General features: G+C 44.5%; 1 protein-coding gene across 1 annotated transcript in view; it reads left to right on the top strand.

Annotated features, from left to right (window-relative positions):
- FAM192A (family with sequence similarity 192 member A) overlaps positions 1-21322 on the top strand; it is a 536729-nt gene that overhangs the window by 278378 nt on the left and 237029 nt on the right. The window contains exon 4 of the mRNA XM_030203727.1: positions 16529-16650. Coding sequence (XP_030059587.1) covers positions 16529-16650 — 122 coding nt within the window. The remainder of the gene's footprint in view (positions 1-16528; positions 16651-21322) is intronic.

Here is a 21322-nt window from a genome sequence, read left to right as displayed (position 1 = left end):
TAAACAAATTCTCCCCATCAAAGACAACGAAAGAGCACACACACCCAGCTGCTAGCTGCTTCTTCATATCATGCAGTAATTTTTCAACATTTAGTTTATACAGGGATGATGTATCCATTGACAGTAATATGCCTAAATAGCGAAATGATCCTGTTGCCCACTGTAATGGGAAGAGTGTTCCAGTTTGTAAGGAGGCGGGCCTCCCCAGCACCTCAGACTTTGCATAATTCAATCCAAACCTTGAGAAGTCACCATATTCTCACATCTTCAAGGAGAACAGGAAAGGAGGTCTGCGGGTCAGTTAGAAAAACCAAGAAGTCGTCCACAAATGCAGCAATTTTTTAAAGGTATGAGATCTAGTAGAAATCCCTTAATGTCCATGTTGGATAGAATTTCCCTAATAAGGGGATCCAAAGTTAACACGAACAATAGGGGAGACAGAGGACACCCCTGACTAGTACCCCTCTTGATATTGAAAAGATACGAACATCTCCCACTTGCATACACCTGTGCCCTTGCGTGAAAGTACAGTGCTTCCACTGCTTTGAGAAAAACTCCCCTAGTCCATATACCTTGATGGCAGCATAGAGAAAACCCCCACATCACAGTATCAAAAATACTAAGATGGAGTCAGCAGTCTTTTGCATTGAGTGTCACATGTATGATTATCTCCCAGTTGGTGAGCGGTTATATGTGAGTGCCCGATGCAAAGAGCTCCTAGCTCTCAGAGAATGGGTCCGTTCTCTTGAGGCTAGAATAGCAGACTTGGTGGAGCTGAGGGAGACAGAGGTACATAGAAGAGACCTACAGGGATGTTGTAGAGAAGTCCCATTTCCAGTCTGGCAGCCCCTGTGCTGCTTTGGAGGAGGGAGGTCTCTTAGAAGGAGAGCATCACCCTGGTGAAGTAGGAAGTACTCCTGTAGCCAGGACCTGTCCACCAGGGGATGTACTATTCTCTCGCACCGAGGATATGTCTACAAGAACTTCGGTCCAGGAGGGAAAGGTTAGGACAACTGTTGTAGTTAGTGATTCGATCATTAGGCATATAGGTAACTGGGTTGCTGGTGGACATGAGGATCGCCTGGTGACTTGCCTGCCTGGTGCAAAGGTGGTGGTCCTCATGCAACACCTAGACAGGATCTTAGACAGTGCTGGGGAGGAGCTGGTTGTCTTGGTACATATGGGTACCAGTGACATAGGAAAATGTGGGAGGGAGGTTCTGGAAGCCAAATTTAGACTCTTATTCCAGGGTTGCATTTTCAGAGATGCTCCCCATTCCACACTTAGGATCCAAAGGGCAGCAGAGCTCCAAAATCTCAATGCGTGGTTTAGACGATGGTGCAGGGATGAGGGATTTAGATTTGTTAGGAACTGGGCAACATTCTGGGAAAGGGGGAGACTGTTGCGAAAGGATGGGCTCCACCTTAACTGGGATGGAACCAGACTGCTGGTGCTCATTTTTAAAAAGGAGATAGAGCAGCTTTTAAACTGGAATGGGGGGGGAGGGGGGAAGCAGGTTCGGTGTGGAGTATCCTTGAAGGATGCTGTCGAAACTGGACATCTAGGGAATCCCAGTAGAGAGGTTTCAACAATGCTGAATGTAAGCCAGGTGTGTTTAATAAGAGAGCAGGATAAAGGATGTGCATTATCCCCTTCAACTTCTAAGCAGATTCTAGATCAAAGAAAAAAAACACAATTTGAAGTGCCTGTATACATATGCTAGAAGCCTAAAAAATAAGATGGGAGAGTTAGAATATATAGCACTAAATGATGAGGTAGATATAGGCATCTCAGAGACTTGGTGGAAAGATTACAATCAATGGGACACTTTGTTAGGGTACAAATTGTATCGCAGTGATAGAGATGATCAAATTGGAGGGGGATTTGCGCTGTATGTTAGAGGGAATTGAGTCAAATAAAATAAACATTTCACATGACAGAGGTAGCAGCATGGAATCGTTATGGATAGAAATTCCATGTGTGAAGGGAAGGAGTATTCTTGTAGGGCTGTACTACAATCTGCCGGAACAGAACGAACAGACAGATGAAGAAATGTTTACAGAGATTAGGAAAGCTGGCAAATTGGGCAACACTATAATGGGTGATTTCAATTACCTATTATCACAAAGAATTCTACCCTATGAAACCCAGTATTGGATGTTTAAAGTCACAATTCTACATGAATATAATTGTGGAGAAAAAAAGACTTCAGAAACCACGGAGTTGTCTCTTTAAAGGAAAAGCTTTCAATATCCAGAGAACTCCTCTTCAATCACTAGTCTTCACAAAAAAAAACTCCACTTTTCTTATTCATGGATTATATGTAAATACACCTTTCACAATACCTTATGGTAGAGGCTCATTGAAACGCCATTCCTCCGGTGAAGTAAACATTAAATCATTACTTAACTTGGATAGTAGTGGTGCAACCAATACGAATTATCTTCAACAGCATACGTTAACCATAAAGCCCAACAGGAGAACCCTGTTTCGCCACTATCGAGCTGTTTCAAGGGCTAAACCCTGCATCCATAATTTCTATCCCAAGCTTCTCGCAATCACCATGCTTGTAGCCTCTTCTTGGTGTCTTTGGCTCTTGGGAGACTTCACTTCACTATATATACGTCATTTCCTCCATCTCTACCAGCTTCCTCATTGACGTATACCAATAAAGACTTAATCAGCATTAGAGCTTCACAAATAAACGATCTCTTCAGAGAAATGCTTTCCACTCAATTGATATATTTAGACCTTTAGGGATTACTGTTTGCAATGACTATATCCATCTCTGTTCCTTTTATCTTAACATTCTCCTGACATCTCTTCTTCGCTCTGTCACTTGAATCTGTTCCAAGACCATGCATTGTAAGTCTGAAAACTCATGTTGTTTCAATAGGCAATGAGAAACTAAAGGTTCATAAGTTTTTTTTTTGCCTGTATGCAGTGTCTATGCTCAATCAACCGTGTTTTCAACATTCGTGACGTCTGTCCAACGTAATATAAATCGCAAGGACATTTCAAAAGGTAGATCACATTCATAGATTGACAATTAGCGCTATTCCTTTTGCACAATTTTTGTGGTATCGTAAAATTTGTTCTTCAGGCATCTAATTTACAACAAAAATTGGAAGAAAGAGGATATCCTAAGAATTTAGTAACTAAAGCAAGAAAACGGGCATCCAATAACCATAGAGATTGGTTGTTAAATCCCTATGAACATCAAACAGAAGAGGATGAAGTGGTAACATTTGTAACGAATAACACACACACGAATAAAATGGTTAAAATAATTAAAAGACATGCTTCTATGTTAAGGATTTTTCCTTGTTTTCGAAATTTGAGAATTATGTTAGCGTATCAAAGACAGAGTAATTTAAGTGATTTATTATGTCCAGCAGACACGTGGAATCGACGGAACAATAATGACAATATAAAGGGACATCATAATGCATGTGGACAATGCTCGGTGTGTCAAAATATGATAAATGGAGATAATTTCATTGATGTGCATACTGGTAGGATGTATGTTCTTAAAGCGCTAACTAATTGTCAATCTATGAATGTGATCTACCTTTTGAAATGTCCTTGGCCGCGGTTCGTGCAAGAAATGCGGGCACAGCATCGCCAAGGATTCGCTGCGACTGCCCATCATGGTGCAGGTAGGCACGCACACTGCAGCACATGGGGGAGGGGAGCAGGGCTCGCATACCGGCAATCGCGCTGATCACTCAAAACCTTGCTAGCTCCCGTTTCATTGCTTTCTGAAACGGGCCTTTTTTACTAGTCTTTACATAAACCAAGCCTTCAGACGTTATCTCATTCAAAAGTGGGAGGAATTTCTTAACAGTAATAAAGAGCATGTTTCAGATCCGATTCTGATGTGGGATGCAGGCAAGGCAGTGATTGGAGGAGATATTATATCCTTTGTTATCAAGCAGAAAAAAACAACAAGCCAGTCGTATGATTGATTTAAAAAGGAGAATTAGAATGATAAAGAGGCAGATGCGGTCACATCCAACTGTGGCATGTAGGCATTCTTTAGAACAAGCATAGGCGGGTTTAAATAATCTTTTCCAGGAACAGCTAAGAAAAATATTTTCTATTATAAGTTTCATCTTTTCAGATTTGGCAATAAACCTGGTAAGCTTTTGGCGAATCTTACAAAAAGCTGGACAGGGCCAAAAGCCATAGCAGTGCTTCGAGATCCGCATGGTCAGACTGTGACTGAGCGAGGGAAGCTAGAGACCCTCTTTGTCCAATTCTATAGCTCTCTGTATGGGGCAGAGGGTAGTGGACAGCAGGAGAAAATTGAATCTTTCCTTCATAATTTTGGAATTCCGTGTTTAACGGCTGAGGTAAAAAACAAACTGAATGAGCCCTTATCTGGGCCTGAAATACAGAGAGCTATAAAGAGTTTGAAGCTACATAAATCACCTGGGCCTGATGGGTTCAGTGAAGAATTTTATACAATCTTAAATACAGGATTGGTGGATATCCTGGGAGCCTACTTTGACACGGCCATACAGAGGAGGTCTTTTCCCCAGTAGTCCAACCAAGCCTTGATTACGGTCTTACCTAAGCCAGGGAAGGACCCATTACAGCCAGGGTCCTACAGGCCTATCTCTCTCATAAATGTAGATCTTAAATTGTTAATGAAAATCTTAGCTGAAAGACTAGCCATGGTGATACCCAAGCTTATGGGATTGGATCAAGTGGGGTTTGTGAAGGGACGACATGCTGGAATAAATGTACGGCGTTTGATTTTGGGGCTGGAGTGATTTGCTCAATTGGACACCCCTGCTTTGGCTATCAATTTCGACTCTGAAAAAGCTTTTGATAGGGTGGAATGGTCTTTTCTGTTTTCGCTAGTGGGCCGATATGGTATAGAGGGTTTTTTTCTCCAGGCAATACGAACTCTATATGCAAACCCATCAGCGACTGTGTTAGTGAATGGAGTATCATCTGCGGTGTTCCCTCTGGGAGGGGAACAAGACAGGGCTGCCTGCTATCGCCTTTGCTATATATTCTTTTTCTGGAACCTTTGCTGGTACAGTTTCAGGGTAATAAGCATATACTGGGGATTGCAGTATCAAGGACGTGTGCTCCACTAAAGTGTATGGCTTTTGAAGACGATATAATGCTGCTTGTGGTGGAACCGAGGCGGACACTGCCTCTGTGTTACAGATGTTTGCAGACTTTGGGCAATTATCAGGGCTTAAGTTGAACGTATCCAAATCTGAGGCGTTACCGATCAATTCGCAGGTTGATTCTTTGGGGGCTGCCTTCCCATTGAGAGAGGCGGCAGGCTCCATGAAGTATTTAGGTACTTATATACCTGCGGATATGAGTAAGCTGTATGAGTTAAATGTGTCTCCACTTTTGCAGAAATCTGTGGCTTGCCAGCGGTTATGGTCAGGGCTGGTTCCTGTTATTGTAGAGCGCAACACTGTTGTTCCATTCCCTGTCTTTGTCCTTTTGACTGAGTGGTTACTGTCCTGTATATATTAGTGTTCCTTTTCCATCCTTTTAATTTTTGTTTTTAAATTGTGAACTGCTTTGGCCAGCTTTGCTGTAATAGTGGTATATCAACATTTTTAATAAACTCTAAACTCTTACTTCTGCCAGAAGAGTCAGCGAGCTTCAAGCCCTTATGGTAGACCCACCTTACACCAGGTTCTTCCATGGCAGGGTTGTATTCTGAATCCACCCAAATTCCTCCCAAAGATAGTTTCGGAGTTCCATCTCAATCAGTCCATTGTACTACCTGTCATCTTTCTTAAACCACATTCTCATCCTGGAGAAGCAGCACTGCATACCTTAGACTGCAAGCATTCTCTAGCCTGCTATCTGGACCGAACAAAACCTCATCAGAAAATCTCCCAACTTTTTGTAGCCTTTCATCCTAACAGGTTGGGAATTCCCATCACCGAACATACAATCTCTACTTGGTTATCTGACTGTATCTCCTATATGTATACTCAGACTGGGCTGACCCTCCATGGCCAGGTCACTGCTCACAATGTGAGAGCCACGGTGGCCTCAGTAGCCCATTTCTGCTCTGCCTCTATTCAAGACATTTGCAATGCGACTACGTGATCTTCTATCCACACCTTCTCTACTGTCTGGAGCAGCTTCCAGGCAGGATAGCAGGTTTGGACAAGCAGACCTGTAGAAACTTTTCCTATTTAAAATTCAACTCCACCCACCAGCCTGTTATTGTCACCAGGCTTACCATTTACTTAGTTACAAAAATTCATCTTTCCTGTGAGCCTGGTAGCTAGTGAGTCCCATATTTGAGAATATTATGCCTGCTTGTCCTCAGAGAAACCTAAGTTACTTACCTGTAGCAGATGTTCTCAGAGGACAGCAGCCATATATTCTCACATTCTTCCCACCTCCCCTTGAAGTTATCTTCTTAGCTTTAACACTGAACTGCTGGTCCTGCGCTTGCATGTCATGCAAGAAGGCACCCGCACATGCACGGTGAGGACACTGCCTCAAAGATTTAAAGTGACAGTGCACTTGGCAGTTTCTGCACCGGGCTCCATGGATCACATCACCCATAGCTGTGGTAAGGGTATCAGCGCTGAGGTTGGAAGGGCTCAACCCATACTGGGGATCCACATATTTCCTGAAGATAATGCATTGACACTGAGGCCTTCAGGGGCATAGGTTGGTGCACATTTTGTTGGTGTCGATTTTCAGCTCTTCTGGGGAGGAAGATTTCCTGATGCACAGTGAATCCCCCAGTACCTTGACACCATAGTCAGGCCTGGGCCTGGGGTGTTAGTTGTTTAAGGCAGACAGAGACTTGGATATCTGCAGGGGAGTACTTCTATGAATCAGTTGAGTGCTCCTGAGCATCTGAGGAGGCATCAGAGGTTTTCCTGAAGGAAGGGTCCCTTGGTCTTCCCTCAGATCCCTCCCCACTATATAAGAGGAGAGTGTCTCCCCCTGAGGAGCTCTCCTTTTTCTTTACTTTTGTAAGGGATATGGCCAAGTCTCCACCATTTGAGGTGGAAACTGAGAATGAATCTAGGCTGAAATGTTGGACATCTTTCAGTTTGATGATCCCCCAAAAGAGGCTGTGATAGTGCTCATGCATAGAATCCTAAAGCTGATACAGATGAAGTAGGAGAGTCCCCCTCCATACAGCAGGTCAACAAGGTCAACTCTGTGATGTGACCCACTAGCTGGATCAGGTCCCCCAGGGAAAAGGGGAATAAAAATTAAACCCTTTATATCCCCAATTAAACCCTAAGTGGCAAAAGAGAAGAAAAGGCTGAGAATTCTTACCTGAGACTTGTTCTAGCAAAAAAACAAACAAACCAAAAAACAAACAAACAAAACCCATAGCCAGACATGACACAAGTCTAGGGGGAGGAGTAGCTAGAAATACAATGTGAGAGAGACTCAGCAGGCAGCCTGGGAAGGAAGCTGAATCTCCTGGGAAACTGCCTGGGATAAAGCTTGGGAGCACACATGCTTTGCTACAATGCACGCTTCTGATAGTTAAGTCATTATGAATTATATATTTCTGATTTTTGCTCTTGGGCAAGTATAAAATCCTATAATTTGTTCCTGAGTTATAGTTCTCTCTAAATTTGTAATTTTGGATCTCCAATTATGGACTTGAGTGTCTTATATTTTTGAAAGTGTAAAGATTTATTTGCTCTTTCCTTTTTCCTGTTTAAAAATTATCAGTTATTTGACTCTTTCTTAAGCAAGATGGTTTCTTGTAAAAATTGTTTAAATGAATAAATAATAAAATAAATAAAAAAATAAAATCCTATACTATTTTGTCTTCAGCATCCTAAACTGTTTTCATTTCACTCAGTTTTTCCAGGGAGCTTCCTAACTGGGCCTAAATCTCTCTTAGCAAAGTAAAAGGGAGAAAACTGTTTTGGGAATGGTGGTTCTTTTCAGACTTTTATATTCTCTCCCACCCTATAGCTTGCATATCCACAATGAATATGCAGGAGATAGATTTGCAAGCACTGCCTCCATGGTATGCAAATCTATCTCATACATATTCATTGTGGATATCCTGAAAACCTGACCTGCCTGAGGCTCTCGAGGACCAGAGTTGCCTACCCCTGGTGTATGAGGTTTGTCATGTATCCTGGGACTTGGCCGTAGATAATTTTGTGGACCAGGGTGAAGATTTTGAATGTAATGCGTTCTTTGATTGGAAGCCAGTGCCGTTTTTCTCGGTGGGGTTTGGCACTTTCGAATCGCAATTTACCAAATATCAGCCTGGCTGCTGTGTTTTTGAACGGTCTGGAGTTTCTTTGTAAGTTGTTCTTTGCATCCCGCATAGATTCCATTACAATAGTCTGCATGGCTTAGTACCATTGATTGTATTAGGTTGCGAAATATTTCCCTCGGGAAGAAAGGTTTTACGCGTTTAAGTTTCCACATTGTTGCTGTTATGGAACTTGCTTATGTAATGTGAAATGTTACAGCTGATTATGTTCACTTAATAAAAATGATTGAAACATAAGTTTCCACATTGAGTGGAACATTTTCTTTGTTGTGGAGTTCACTTGGCTCTCAAGTATGAGGTTGCAGTCGATTGTAACACCGAATATTTTCAGGCTGTCTGAGATAGGGAGGGTGTGGTCTGGGGTGATTAAGGTTGTGGGTTTGTACGGATTGTGTTGAGATGAGAGGATGAGGCAGTGTGTTTTTTCAGTGTTCAGTTTCAGTTGAAAAGAGTTTGCCCATGAGTCCATGGTGTTCAGACCGAGTTTGGTTTCGTTTGTGATTTCCCACATGCCATTTTTTTCTTTTGATGTAGGTACAAGGAAAAAAAAAGATTTTAAATGCTCCAAGGTTTCAACCTAATTGATGTTTAATGTGGGATATAAATGTCATAAATAAGTAAATAGAAACTCTGAATGTTGAGCACCTGATTCTCATAACATGTTATCTGTTTTAGTGGCCCTTTACCAGGAGAAAAAAAAATCTCTGCACAAATATAACAGTGCTAGGGTGTCCCTATAACTATCCCTTCCAAATGACAGACTGATTACAATTTATAACAAATTACTACTCTATGAAAAGTTATTCCGTCATTATACTTCCTTTGTGTACATCTGTATGCTGCACAAACCGGCATGTTTGAAAGTATATAAGGGAGATTAAATAAAAATGCCACCAACAATAAAGAACGATAATGTGGATGCAGCAGCTCATAGGTTTGCTCACTTTGTTTTTTTTTAATTTTCATGAAGTCTTTATTGGTACTTTAACCACAGATTTAAATACATAGCACATCGTGTACAGCATAGTGCATTTCAAATGTACAGAACCAATTTATGGTATTGTGGATGACCAATAATACAACACATGGTGAGATTCTCACTGCATACACATCCACCCAGACAATTTTTGCCTGACGAGTGCGCCCAGGAGACTATTCTTTAAGCTCAGCCAATGACTTCAAGATTTGTAGTTTTGTATATATGTTAAACCCCTTGACCCACTCCCCCCCCCACCCTATCCCCCCCCCCCCCCCACTAACCAGCATCACATTCCTGATAACAGCAATCATATTATACATGAAGAAGTAAAGGTTCCCAGATCTTGTGCCATCTGTTCAGATGGTTGCGCCTCTCAGCTAATAACCTTTCCAATTCACAGATGAGCTTCAATTTTTGAATCCACCTAGCTATTGGTGGTGTTGTAGGCTGCTTCCAATGGGCTGCAATAACTACTCTAGCAGCGCATATCGCCTGCCTCAGAAAAATTTGCTGGGTCTGAGGGCGATGTGCAACCCCCGCCAGAAACAGAAAAAAGGTTGGGCTCCAAGGTAGTGGGTTACCCATCCAACTTTGCAGCCTATTATGCACAGATCTCCAGAAGGCATTGATCTTCCTACAAGTCCACCATATATGTCCCGCTGTGCCTTTCACACCGCAACCTCTCCAACATACTCCCATTGTGGTGGGGTAAATGCGCTGGAGGCGCTCAGGTGTCAGGTACCATCGGTACAGCACTTTTACCGCATTCTCCTTGAAGGGCACATGAGACGACACCCTCAACACATCCCGCTCCAGTTTCTCCCATGATGCCTCCCCCATTGTCAACCCCAGCTCCCTTTGCCAGCCCTTCCTGTGAAACGCATAATTCTGGGATTGCCTATTGACAATGTGGTAGAGGCGTGAGACCAGCCCACTAGTTTTAGGTGGCCCCTCACAGATGGCTTCAAGTGCGGATTTTTCCCGGGCCACCACCTCCCGAACTGCCCGTGTCCTAAAAAAGGTGGATAATTGGAGGTAAGCATACCGGTCCGACCCTATTATAGGGAATCTCTCAAGAGCCTCTGTATACGACAACAGCGAATCACCTTCAAACAATTGGCCCCATCTTTGTAAACCTCCCCTGTACCACCTAGTGAATACTCCCTTTAACGTACCGGGGTAGAATAGTGGGTTGTGTGCTATAGGGGACAGACAGGAGAGCTCAGTGCGTCCACGGGGAAACATACTATCCCAATTAGAAAGGGTAACATATATGGAAGGACACAAGCCTCCCTCTAAGGACCTAAGTGATCTCGGGATCCACAGGAGCGCCCCCAAGGGTCGTGCACCCAAGGTATATTGTTCTAATTGCACCCACTGCCGATCAGGATAATCCTGAAACCATTCTACTGCCGCGCGCGCCTGAACTGCCCTATAGTACCAGGCCAAGTTGGGTACCCCCAACCCTCCCCTTTTTTTATCCTGGTATAGGACCGAACGCGCCAGCCGCGGACGTTTCCCCGCCCAGATAAAGCGCATGATACGTTCCTGCAATGTTACTAGGAATTTCCTGGGCATCTTGATTGGGAGGGCTTGAAAAAGGTAGAGCAGGCGCGGCAAAACATTCATCTTTACAGCGGCTATGCGGCCAAACCAGGAGAGATCCAGGTCACCCCATCTCCCAAGGTCCTCCGTGAGTGTCCCAGCCAAGCCCTTGTAGTTTACAGCAAAGAGCTCGGAGAGGCGGGCCGTCAGATTGACCCCCAGGTAGCGAATGCTCCTGTCGGCCCACCTGAAGGCGTAAGTAGATCTCAACGTTCCCACAAGCTCCCCAGGGAGAGACACATTTAAGACTTCAGATTTAGACATATTCACTTTAAAGCCCGACACAGTCGAGAATTCTTCGATCTCCCCCAAGAGCCCGGGGAAAGTGGTTAGGGGGCGAGTAACAAACAACAGCACATCGTCCGCAAATAAGGCTAGCTTATGTTCTCTACCACCTATGGAGAGACCCGAGATATCAGGATTATTCCTAAGCCTGGTAGCAAATGGTTCCATCACCATTGCGAATAGCAAGGGAGATAAGGGGCAACCTTGTCTAGTACCCCGATGTAGAGGAATCGTTGCAGAGTTGCCCCCATTAACTCGTATACAAGCCTTAGGAGAGTCGTAGAACGCTTGAATCCAGCCCCGAAACTGAGGTCCCACCCCAAAGGCCTCCATCACTTTATACATAAGTGGCCAATGCACGCGGTCAAAGGCCTTCTCGGCATCTAGGCTAAGAAGGCATAGGGGCTTTTTCATTTTTTTTGCCAAATACATTAGGTCAACCACTCGCCTAGTATTATCTGAAGCCTTTCTATATGCAACGAATCCCACCTGGTCAGGGTGAATGACAGCTGGAAGCAAAGGTGCCAGGCGGTTTGCCAAGACTTTGGCTAAGATTTTGACATCTGCATTCAAAACAGATATCGGGCGATACGACCCACATTCTGTGTGGTCCTTGTTCGGTTTAGGCAGAACCGCAATCCAGGCTTCCAGCATGGAAGCAGGCAGGGCCTCCCCCTTCCCACTCAGGTTAAACAGGTCCGCTAACAACGGGGCCAACTCAAAGGCAAATTTCTTGTAAAATTCATTGGGTAAGCCATCCAGTCCCGGTGACTTACAGGAGGGCAGATGCTGAATTGCCTTTTGTATCTCAACCGGAGTAACCGGGGCATCCAGCATTGTCCTCTGCTGCTCTGTGAAAGAGGCAAGGCCACTGTCAGCTAAGTATTCTAGAATAGATTCAGCAGGAGGATTAATCTCTTGTGCATAGAGCCCCTGATAAAATTCACTAAAGCGCCTCCTTATGGACTCAGCTGTATTCAACATTTCACCCCTCTCCCCCTTAATATGTGTTACCGCTCGGTCCACCTTTCGTCTTCGTAGCTTTATAGCCAAGAGACGCCCTGCTTTATTGGTAAATTCGTAAGATCGAACCCGGTTTCTATTTTGTATCCAACTTAGCTGTTCAGAGTAGATGGAGTCCAGCTGCAGCCTCTGGCCCCGCAGCTCCTCCAGCACCTCTGGAGAGCCACCTGACTTGTGTTGCGCCTCCAGACACCTAATCTTTGCCAGGCACTGTGCCAGCTGGGCCCTACGGATTCTCGCACGCTTACTAGCTAACTGTAAAAAGTAGCCTCGTGAAACTGCCTTCATTGCATCCCATACCACCCCAAGGGGTGGACCTGACTCCCTATTTAGCTCCAGGTATTCCTTCAGGACCTTTTTACATCCCTCTACCACCTCCCCCTCCTGCAGCAAGTCTGTATTAAGCATCCATCTTTTGTCTTTGGCCTCAGCCCTGATGGTTGGCAAGGTAACCCATACCGGAGCGTGATCAGATATTGTCGCATTACCAATTCCTGCTTGTGGCCCCCTCTCAGCAAGCGAAACGTCTAAGAATATATAATCAATACGAGAGTATGTCTTATGTACGGGGGAAAAGAATGTATAGTCCCTCATGGTCTTATGACTGAGTCTCCAAATATCTAACGTCCCCAGGGAACTAGCCAAAGAACCCAGGGCCCTCGAGTCACTCGACGCCTGTTGTTGGGGTAACCCGGATCTGTCCAGCGCATGGTCCATGACTTCGTTAAAGTCACCCCCCAAAATCAGGGAGCCCCTAGTGAATGTAGTTAATATGTTCTTTACTTTGGTGTAGAAGGACCCCTGGTGGTCATTTGGCGCGTATATGGATGCAAGCGTGAGTTCAACTTGGTCTATGATAGTTTGAAGCATCAGGAATCTCCCTCCCGGGTCACGTTTAACAGTTAGAATTTGGGGCGAAATGGATTTGTGGAACAGAACCGCCACCCCACGCTTCTTGGACCCATCTGCTGAGGAGGCAAAAAAGGCATTGGGATAGTCTGAATGTGAGAGGAGCCGTTCATGCACCCTGCGGAGATGTGTCTCCTGCAGCAGAACAACATGCGGTTTTATCTGTTGTAATTCTTTAAACAGTTTCTGCCTTTTTTGAGGCATGTTCAGCCCCTTCACATTGTATGATAGTACTTTAAGGTCTGCACACATTACCAGGATTCTAGGTCAAAGCTAAACAAATGGGTTCCAATCATTCCGTGTATAGATGTTCCAATAACCCTGTGATGCTCCCTACCCTCCCCTCCCCCTCTTTGCCTTCTAAGTATCCCCCTATTCTCCCATATCCCCCCCAACCCCTCTTTTCTAACACCAACTCGGAAGCACATGGCCCCAGAGTGGGACAAGAGAAAGTGACTCACCCTCATCTCCACAGCCAGCTCCCACGCCCCTCCCCGAATCACCCCTTAACTTACCAAGGTCCCTTAATTTCCTGCCCAGTGCTAAATGCATTCATCTTCATAAGGGATCCTGGCTCGCCCCACTAATATTTAAGCTACCTCCCCCCTGTTTCCCCAGCAACATTACAACCGTGAACACAACATTCCCCACCCCACTTTTCCACTCTCAAAACTTCCAGTGTTGAGGGGTCTGAAGGACCCTTTTGCTAAGGTAACATAACTCTTAAAACATAACATTACAGTTATTACTCCCTGCTGCTTTTCCAGCAATTGGCACAGACAGAGCCATCGTCCCTCCAGCCGCCTTGCAGAGTGCGGCCTCGTGTATGATAAGGCGATAAAGCTGCCACTGCAACAGTTCAGGTCTCCTCCATGGTGACTTTTCTTTTCGAGTTGTTCCTTTTAGTAGTGGAAGGGACCCTCTGCCATTTTTGAAGTTTGGCCTTCATGGCAGATGCTAAGTCCCCTGGAGGTTTGCTTGTTTTCACCATGCCCGCCGCTTGCAGGGATGCCCATGCTTCAGAAAGTGATGTTACTCTGTTTTTGGTTCCCTGGAGAGTATAGTTCAGCGAGAATGGGAAGCCCCATCTGTATGCAACGTGTTCTTTAGTTAGAATGTCCAGGGCCGGTTTCATGAGGCGTCTCTGCTGTAAAGTAAACTGCGAAAGGTCTTGAAACACAGAGATCTTTGCTCCACCATATTCCAGGTCACTCTTTTTCCTGGCACAGTTAAGCAGTTGTTCTTTCAATTCATACCAGTGGAATCGCGTGATAATGTCCCTTGCTCTGTTCTCCTGCCTCTGACCGAGGGATCTGTGTGCTCTGTCAATTTCTATCTTAGCCGTTGCAGCATCAGGGCCCAGCAGGGAGGCGCACAGTGTTTGTATAATAAGCGGGACATCTTCTTTCTCACCTCCTTCGGGGACTCCACGGAACCTAAGATTGTTCCGACGTCCCCTGTTTTCCAGGTCATCGAGCTTATATATGAGTTCTTTATTTTGTTGATCCAGAGTTTGAAGGTGGGCCTCATGCGAGAGCAGGGACTCAGAGTGTTCTTCCAACTTAGCCTCTGCCTCTTCAACTCTATTACCCAGCTCGCGAAGGTCAGAGCTAAGTACCTCCATTTTGTCCAGGATCTCGTCCTTCGATTTTTTAATATCCTCTTGTATACCTGCAAGCATCTGGCGAAGTTCGCCTGAGATTCCTTTTTTAGCTGGCGGCTTCCGCGATTCTGACATCGACAGCGCGGAGTCTGAGTCCGACGGAGTGGCTCGCGCCATTGCCTCGTGGCGCTTAGCTGTTTTACTTGCCCCGCCGCCCGTCGATTTATCTGCCTCCTTTGGCCGCGCTGAAGTTGCTCTGCTCATGCTGGCGCCGATGAGGAGCGGTAAGGAACGCTGCAGCTACTTTTAAATTGGCTGGGGAGTGCTTTTTTAAAGCGTTTTGTAATTCAGGGAGCGGGAGCTCAGAAACTAAGCTGCCATCAGTGGCGGTGACGTCACTTCCCCCGCTCACTTTGTTTTGAGTGTATGATGATGATGGCATGAGGAAGGGGAAACAGAGACTCATCCTTTTTACCATCCCAAATCCTGACTCCATTCATCCACCTCCCCTCTGACCCTGGGTGCCCTCCCAGCACACAGCTTAGGCACCCTAGTGGTCTAGTGGCTTCTTCAGGGCAGGAAAGATCCCACTCTTTCCTGCTCTCTGACGCGGTGCTGATCCTCTCCTCTCTGCTTTTTTAAAATGGCTGCTGCTTGGAAGTCTCTGCAGCCATTTTAAAAGAGCAGAGAGGAGAGGATCTGCGGCAGAGGGCAGGAAAGAGTGGGGATCTTTCCTGCCCCGAAGAAGCCACTAAACCACCAGGGAACCTTGAGGTATGTGCCGGGAGGGCACCCTTCGCTTGGGGGAGGGAAGGCACTTCTGCAAGGATCCTGCAGGACCTGAGTCCATATCCACAGGTGTCCCGCGGACCTGGGTCTATCCCTGCAGGATCCCCATGGACATGGAGGGGATCAAACTCCCGTGCAGCTCTCTAGTCCGATCCTCACCAGCTGGGAGCTGGTGGTCACCAGTTTATCGTGTGAGCCAGAAATCAAAACAAAACTGTCCCGATCAAAACAGTTTTCCTTCATAATCCTTACTCACAAAAAGTTGTAAAGATAATCTTGTATGTCCAGGGTCAGGCCTATCACTGGAGCCTACCCTCCTCTCTCATAGCATATTCTGAGCTACATCCACCTCCATGCAGGGTTCTATGTCTTCAAAGGATAAGAATCACCAAAAATAATAGTAGCAGTTCAGTACCTTCTTTCTTGCAATGCAGGCCTCAGCTTCTAGTCCAGCACCCATCCTCTTAGCCTTCCTTTAGGAAAACTAAGCTCTGGCTCAATGTTGTCTCTTATAGTTAAGTAGACTCCCCCTCAGAGTTCCATCCCGGGTGCCGGATTAGGCAGAAAATGTAGTCCTTTATTCCGATTGGAGGAACTAAGGTGCTGGCCTGTGTGCAGATGATTCCCTTTTCCTGTCCTTACTCCCGGGGGTTGATCTTTGCAAACAGGTATAAATTTCTGTGCCTGCTTGTGTACCATGGAGTGGCCTAGTGGTTAGAGTGGTGGTCTTTGGTCCTGGGGAACTGGGTTCGATTCCCACTGCAGGCACAGGCAGCTCCTTGTGACTCTGGGCAAGTCACTTAACCCTCCATTGCCCCAGGTACAAATAAGTACCTGTATATAATATGTAAGCCGCATTGAGCCTGCCATGAGTGGGAAAGCGCGGGGTACAAATGTAATAAAAATAATAAAAATACCACTGGAACTGGATATGGGTGCTTATTTTATGAAGGCACAAATGATGGTTTGATGTGAAGCATGCTTTTGTAGTGCTAATACAGTTTCACCACCTTCTGCACTGTAGTCATTGTTAGTAAACAGTGTGCTTTGTCATTCTTTTTTTGCTCAGAGAATATGGTACGAGGTTTGGATGAAGATGAGACAAACTTCCTTAATGAAGTCTCCAGAAAACAGCAGCTGATAGAAGAGCAGCGGCGAGATGAAGAGATGAAAGAATTGAATGAATATAGAATATCCTTTGCCATAAAAGATTTAATGGCCAAATAGAATCTGAAAATGGCTGGCAATATTAGAAGACTTATTACCCAAATTCCTTTGCTGTTCACCCAGATCTGATATGTGTTATTAATGTGTTTGAATCATAAGGTTTTTGAATTCAGAGTCCTTACAACACATCTTAAGTGAAGTGGCGTGGTAGCTGTGTTAGTCCACTTTTATAGGTAATAAATAGAAATAAAACAAAGCAAGGAAAAAAGATGATGCCTTTTTATTGGACTAATTTAATACATTTGTGATTAGCTTTTGAAGGCAATACTTTCTTCAGATAAGAAATGAGTAAATGATGACATATCAGAATATATTTTTGAAACATAAAAGCATTCCAATGACAGTCTTATGGGGAAGGAAAGGTAGAGTGGGGGGAGGGGGTATAAAAACAGAGAGATGGGTGATAAGAGGGTGACAAAGCAGTATTAATTTGTGGTTTATAATGTGATAGGAAACCCAGATCTTTAAGTCTTGTCTGGTGAGTGTCAAAAATATTTCATCATTGTAACTTGAAAGGTTTTATGTTCCTGAATGGTTTTGACATTTCCTTTTAGTACTTCAGAACTCGCTCCCCCAGAGCTCCACTAGCGTTGATGACTTCCTTATTGGCCTTGCGCCCCCACTTTGCCCTTGCCCAGCTGACCGCTATTGGTCCTCCTTTGAGCCGGTCACCACTAAGAAGGTCTCTGTGGCCCTTCACAAGTTTTCACGAACGCACTGCAAGCTGGATAGCTGCCCTAACTACCTGCTGCAATCGGCGCCGGAGTGTTTTATTGCTGACTTTACGTCCTATCTAAACTACATGCTCCAGCACGGGCGCTTCCCCATTGATCACGGTCACATTCTCCTGACACCAATCCCAAAGGACCCGAAGTGCGAGACTAGTATTATTTCTAACTACCGACCTGTTGCTGCAATCCCATTGCTTGTCAAGACTATGGAAAGCATGGTGAATTCTCAGCTCGCTGATTATCTGGATACATTTTCGATTCTTCATGCCTCCCAATCTGGATTCCAGTCTCACCACAGTACCGAGACAGTACTGGTTATTCTCCTGTCCAACTTTAGGAAGGATCTGTCTTTTGGGAAAAACATCTTACTTCTTCAATTTGATATGTCAAGCGCGTTCGACATGGTTGACCACAATCTCCTCCTTACGTTACTAGCTGCATATGGTATTGGAGGTACTGTCTTGGATTGGTTTAGGGAATTTCTGTCGTGCCGATCCTATCGTGTCAAAGTCCAGTCTACTATTTCGCCATCTTATCCCACTCTATGAAATTATGCCATCCCTGCGACACTTTGTTCCATACTTTGTATCATTTCTGTGATACATCGTACCATACTGAACCTATTCTAAGTAATTGTCATCTCTTTGATACATTGTTTCCATCCCTGTATTATCTCTGTGATACTTTGTCATCTCTTTGATACATGGTTTTCATCCCTGTGTTATCTCTGTGATACTTTGTACCATACTTTGTAAGCTGCACTGAACCTGCTATTGAGCGGGAAAGAGCGGGGTATAAATGCCACAAATAAATAAATAAATAAAAATGTTGCATTGGAGAGCGAGTTGAAGGAAGTGAGACCGCAGATGAGGGAGTGGGGGATAGAGGGGGAAAGAGATGCTGGACCCCCAGAGGGAGGGCAACAGAGTTTTTACTATACTTATTTTTGTGAAGGGCTATGGGCTAGTTTGTTACAGGGGATATTTTGCTACGGGGCTGTTTTGTTAGGGGCCATTTTGTCAAGGGCTGTTTTGTCTAGGCTATTATGTCTGGGTGCTGATATACATGTAAAATCTGGTTTGGTTCTAGGTGTAGCCCAGGATGACTTTACTGTTAGTGTAAAAATTGACTATCTATTTGGATGTCCATGTCATTAAGCATCATTTATGCTATCTCTACAGCCAGCAATGCTCTACACAATTCTAAGTGTGGAATGGTATGATTGGGTTGTGGTGCTAACTTGGCTTTGTCAAAGATGAATCCCACATGAGATAGATAGCCCATCTGCATCTGTAGCTTTCAAGTAGGCCACTGTAGCTAAGGCTTATTCAGAAGCATCTGAGAAGATGCATATTTCTTTTGTAACAGTTAATACTGAGTGCTGCAGGGATGTAAGTGTGTGGGATGTGCAGTCATTCAAGATTCTTTAGAGAATCTTTCTATCTCTTCTATTCTTGTCGAATTTCTGGTGGTAGTGGAACATCTCACTCATCAGCAATTTAGGAAAGCTCCTCAGTAGGGATTATCCTTGAATGGTGACTGGAGCCACAAACCCCAATGCATCATTCAGACAGTTGACTGTGGGCAAGACTCCTCCGTGTGTATATGGCGTCTTTTGTGTGGAAACTTGAAAGGTAGAAATGTCTTTTTTAGATCCCAATGCAATTCAAGGCTCCTTTGAAGCGGAGGGGTGTCTACTCTTAGATCTAGATCCTTTAAATCTTTGGCATGATCCTCTGCAGGAAATGCTGTCATCATCTCTGGACTGTTGGAGGTGATTTTATAAAGTCTCAGATTGGCCTCTGCCAGCATTACTTATATTCTCTTTAGCAAGTCAATGGCTTTTCCACGGTAGGTAAAGACTTCAAATCATCGTCAACGTAAAAGTCTCTTTCAATGAATCATCTGTGCCATATTCTTTCACCTTCTCGGGCTTTCTTTCTAAGCCCGTAGGTTGCTAATGCAGGTGATGGACTGTTACCAGAGACATGAACTCTCATTCTGTATTCCACAGTTTCCTGGTTGATGTCGTAGTCATAGTACCACAAGAATCTCAAGTAGTTTCTGTAGTCTGGATGTACAACAAAGCAATACAACATTTGCTGGGTATGGGGTCTGTTCAAAAGCAAATCAAGACTCCTACTAGACTGTTGATCATATCAGGTGCAAACAGCAGCACATTGTTGAGCGAGATTCCTTGTAATTGAGCACTGGAATCAAACACAGTCCTTATCTGGCCTGGTTTTTGTGGGTTGTACACACTGAAGGTAGGTAAGCATCAACATTCTTCATTGTCTTTGAATGGCGGAGCTGGCTTTGCATGGCCATTATCCAGCATGTTCTGCATGAATGTTGTAAAATGCTCTTTTGCCTCTGCTTTCCTCCATAGTCTTTTGCAGTGAAGTAAGATGAGACAGAGCATTCTCTCTGTTGTTAGATAGTCGTGTTTTGGGTGCCCGAAATGGGAAAGGAGCCACCCAAATATTTGGCTCATCCTTGTAGAATTCCTTATCTGTGATTCTCAATAACTGTCTTCTATTGAAAGAGTTGGTTTGTCATCATCCTTGGAAGCTTGTAACACTGAATTTCCCAGATGTTCTCCTAAATCTTGTGCAGAGGTGTTCTGACAGATAATTGACCCAGGCCCTGGTTTATCCCAGCTGTAAACCTCCTTCACGTGCAGATGGTTATGACAAGGCTTGAACAAGGTGCACCCATTCTTCAAGGTGCATATTTTATAGACATCTACACTTGTTCTCAGTCTGTTAAAGCAGACGTCACCTAGTACCACCCATCCCAGGCAAGTTGGTAGGCATATGAAGTGTCAAGTGGACCTGCAAGTGACTCACAAACTTTGATCAGTGTTATTGCATCTCTTACCAACAAGAGTAAGATTTTAACACTTGGATTCCAAGGCTGAAGATGCTCTGCTATAGGTTGCAGATGATTATGGTGTTGGGTATCTATTCCCTGTTGTCAGGTATCTGATTACACTCAATAAGGCTGATAGGTATTGCTACCATCCATCACTTCTATCACATATTCACTTGCTCTTCTTCCTGTCCTCTTGGTTATCCCTGTTCAGGTTTTCAGGTGAGAGGGATAGTGATCTCCCTGGATACCAGATAAGTCAAAGAATTCCATCCTTGCCAAGGAGTGATTACTCTGGTCATCTATGATGATACATTTTTACTGCCTTTATTGGTTGCTCTTTTGAATATAATTTAGCTACATATATCTTGGTGCATTATTGTCCACTGCAGCCTGCTCTGCACACCTTTGTACAGTTTGGAGTAATGTTCAGTGGTGACACTTGCTTTACCACCTCCTCCCCGCCATGGCTTCACTCTGAGGCTGGGGTTCCTGTAGAAATAGGCTTACTCCTGTCAGGGTGTAAGGTGCTGACATGCTGGTCACTATTTCACTCGTACATATGATGGCTGCTTTACAGTCTTTAGCCATGTGCTTGGATGAAGAGCAGCATTTTTAGCATATTCTGTACTTTTTCAACATATCCTTACGTTCTCTCAAGGGTTTCTCCCTAAACCCTCTACATTTCTTGAGAGGATGAGGTTTCTTATATATAGGAGACTGTCGGTCTGGATCCTCTACTTCCTGTAGTAGGAGGACGATCAGATGATTGTTGTAGATGACACAGCTATAGGTTTCCTGGTGATGCTGTACTTCTTGGCCGGTCTTTCATTCAGGAAGTAGCCTGTCCTGCCCGCTTCAGGTACATCAGACATGAAGCTAGGATCATTTCTTCATACCTTATCCACCATTCATGTGCTGTAAAGACCTCCGCCGACACCTCACTGCCTTATTCCCCCTCTTCAGGAGTACCTTAAGGCTTCATTCTTGCTCTTGTTCTATTTAATGTATTCCTAGCATCATTACTGACCTTA

This window comes from Microcaecilia unicolor, chromosome 5 (assembly GCF_901765095.1).
Source record: "Microcaecilia unicolor chromosome 5, aMicUni1.1, whole genome shotgun sequence".
Classification (NCBI taxonomy): Eukaryota; Metazoa; Chordata; class Amphibia; order Gymnophiona; family Siphonopidae; genus Microcaecilia; species Microcaecilia unicolor.
The sequence above is the reverse complement of the archived record's forward strand: the minus strand, read 5'-3'. Positions and strand labels throughout refer to the sequence as shown.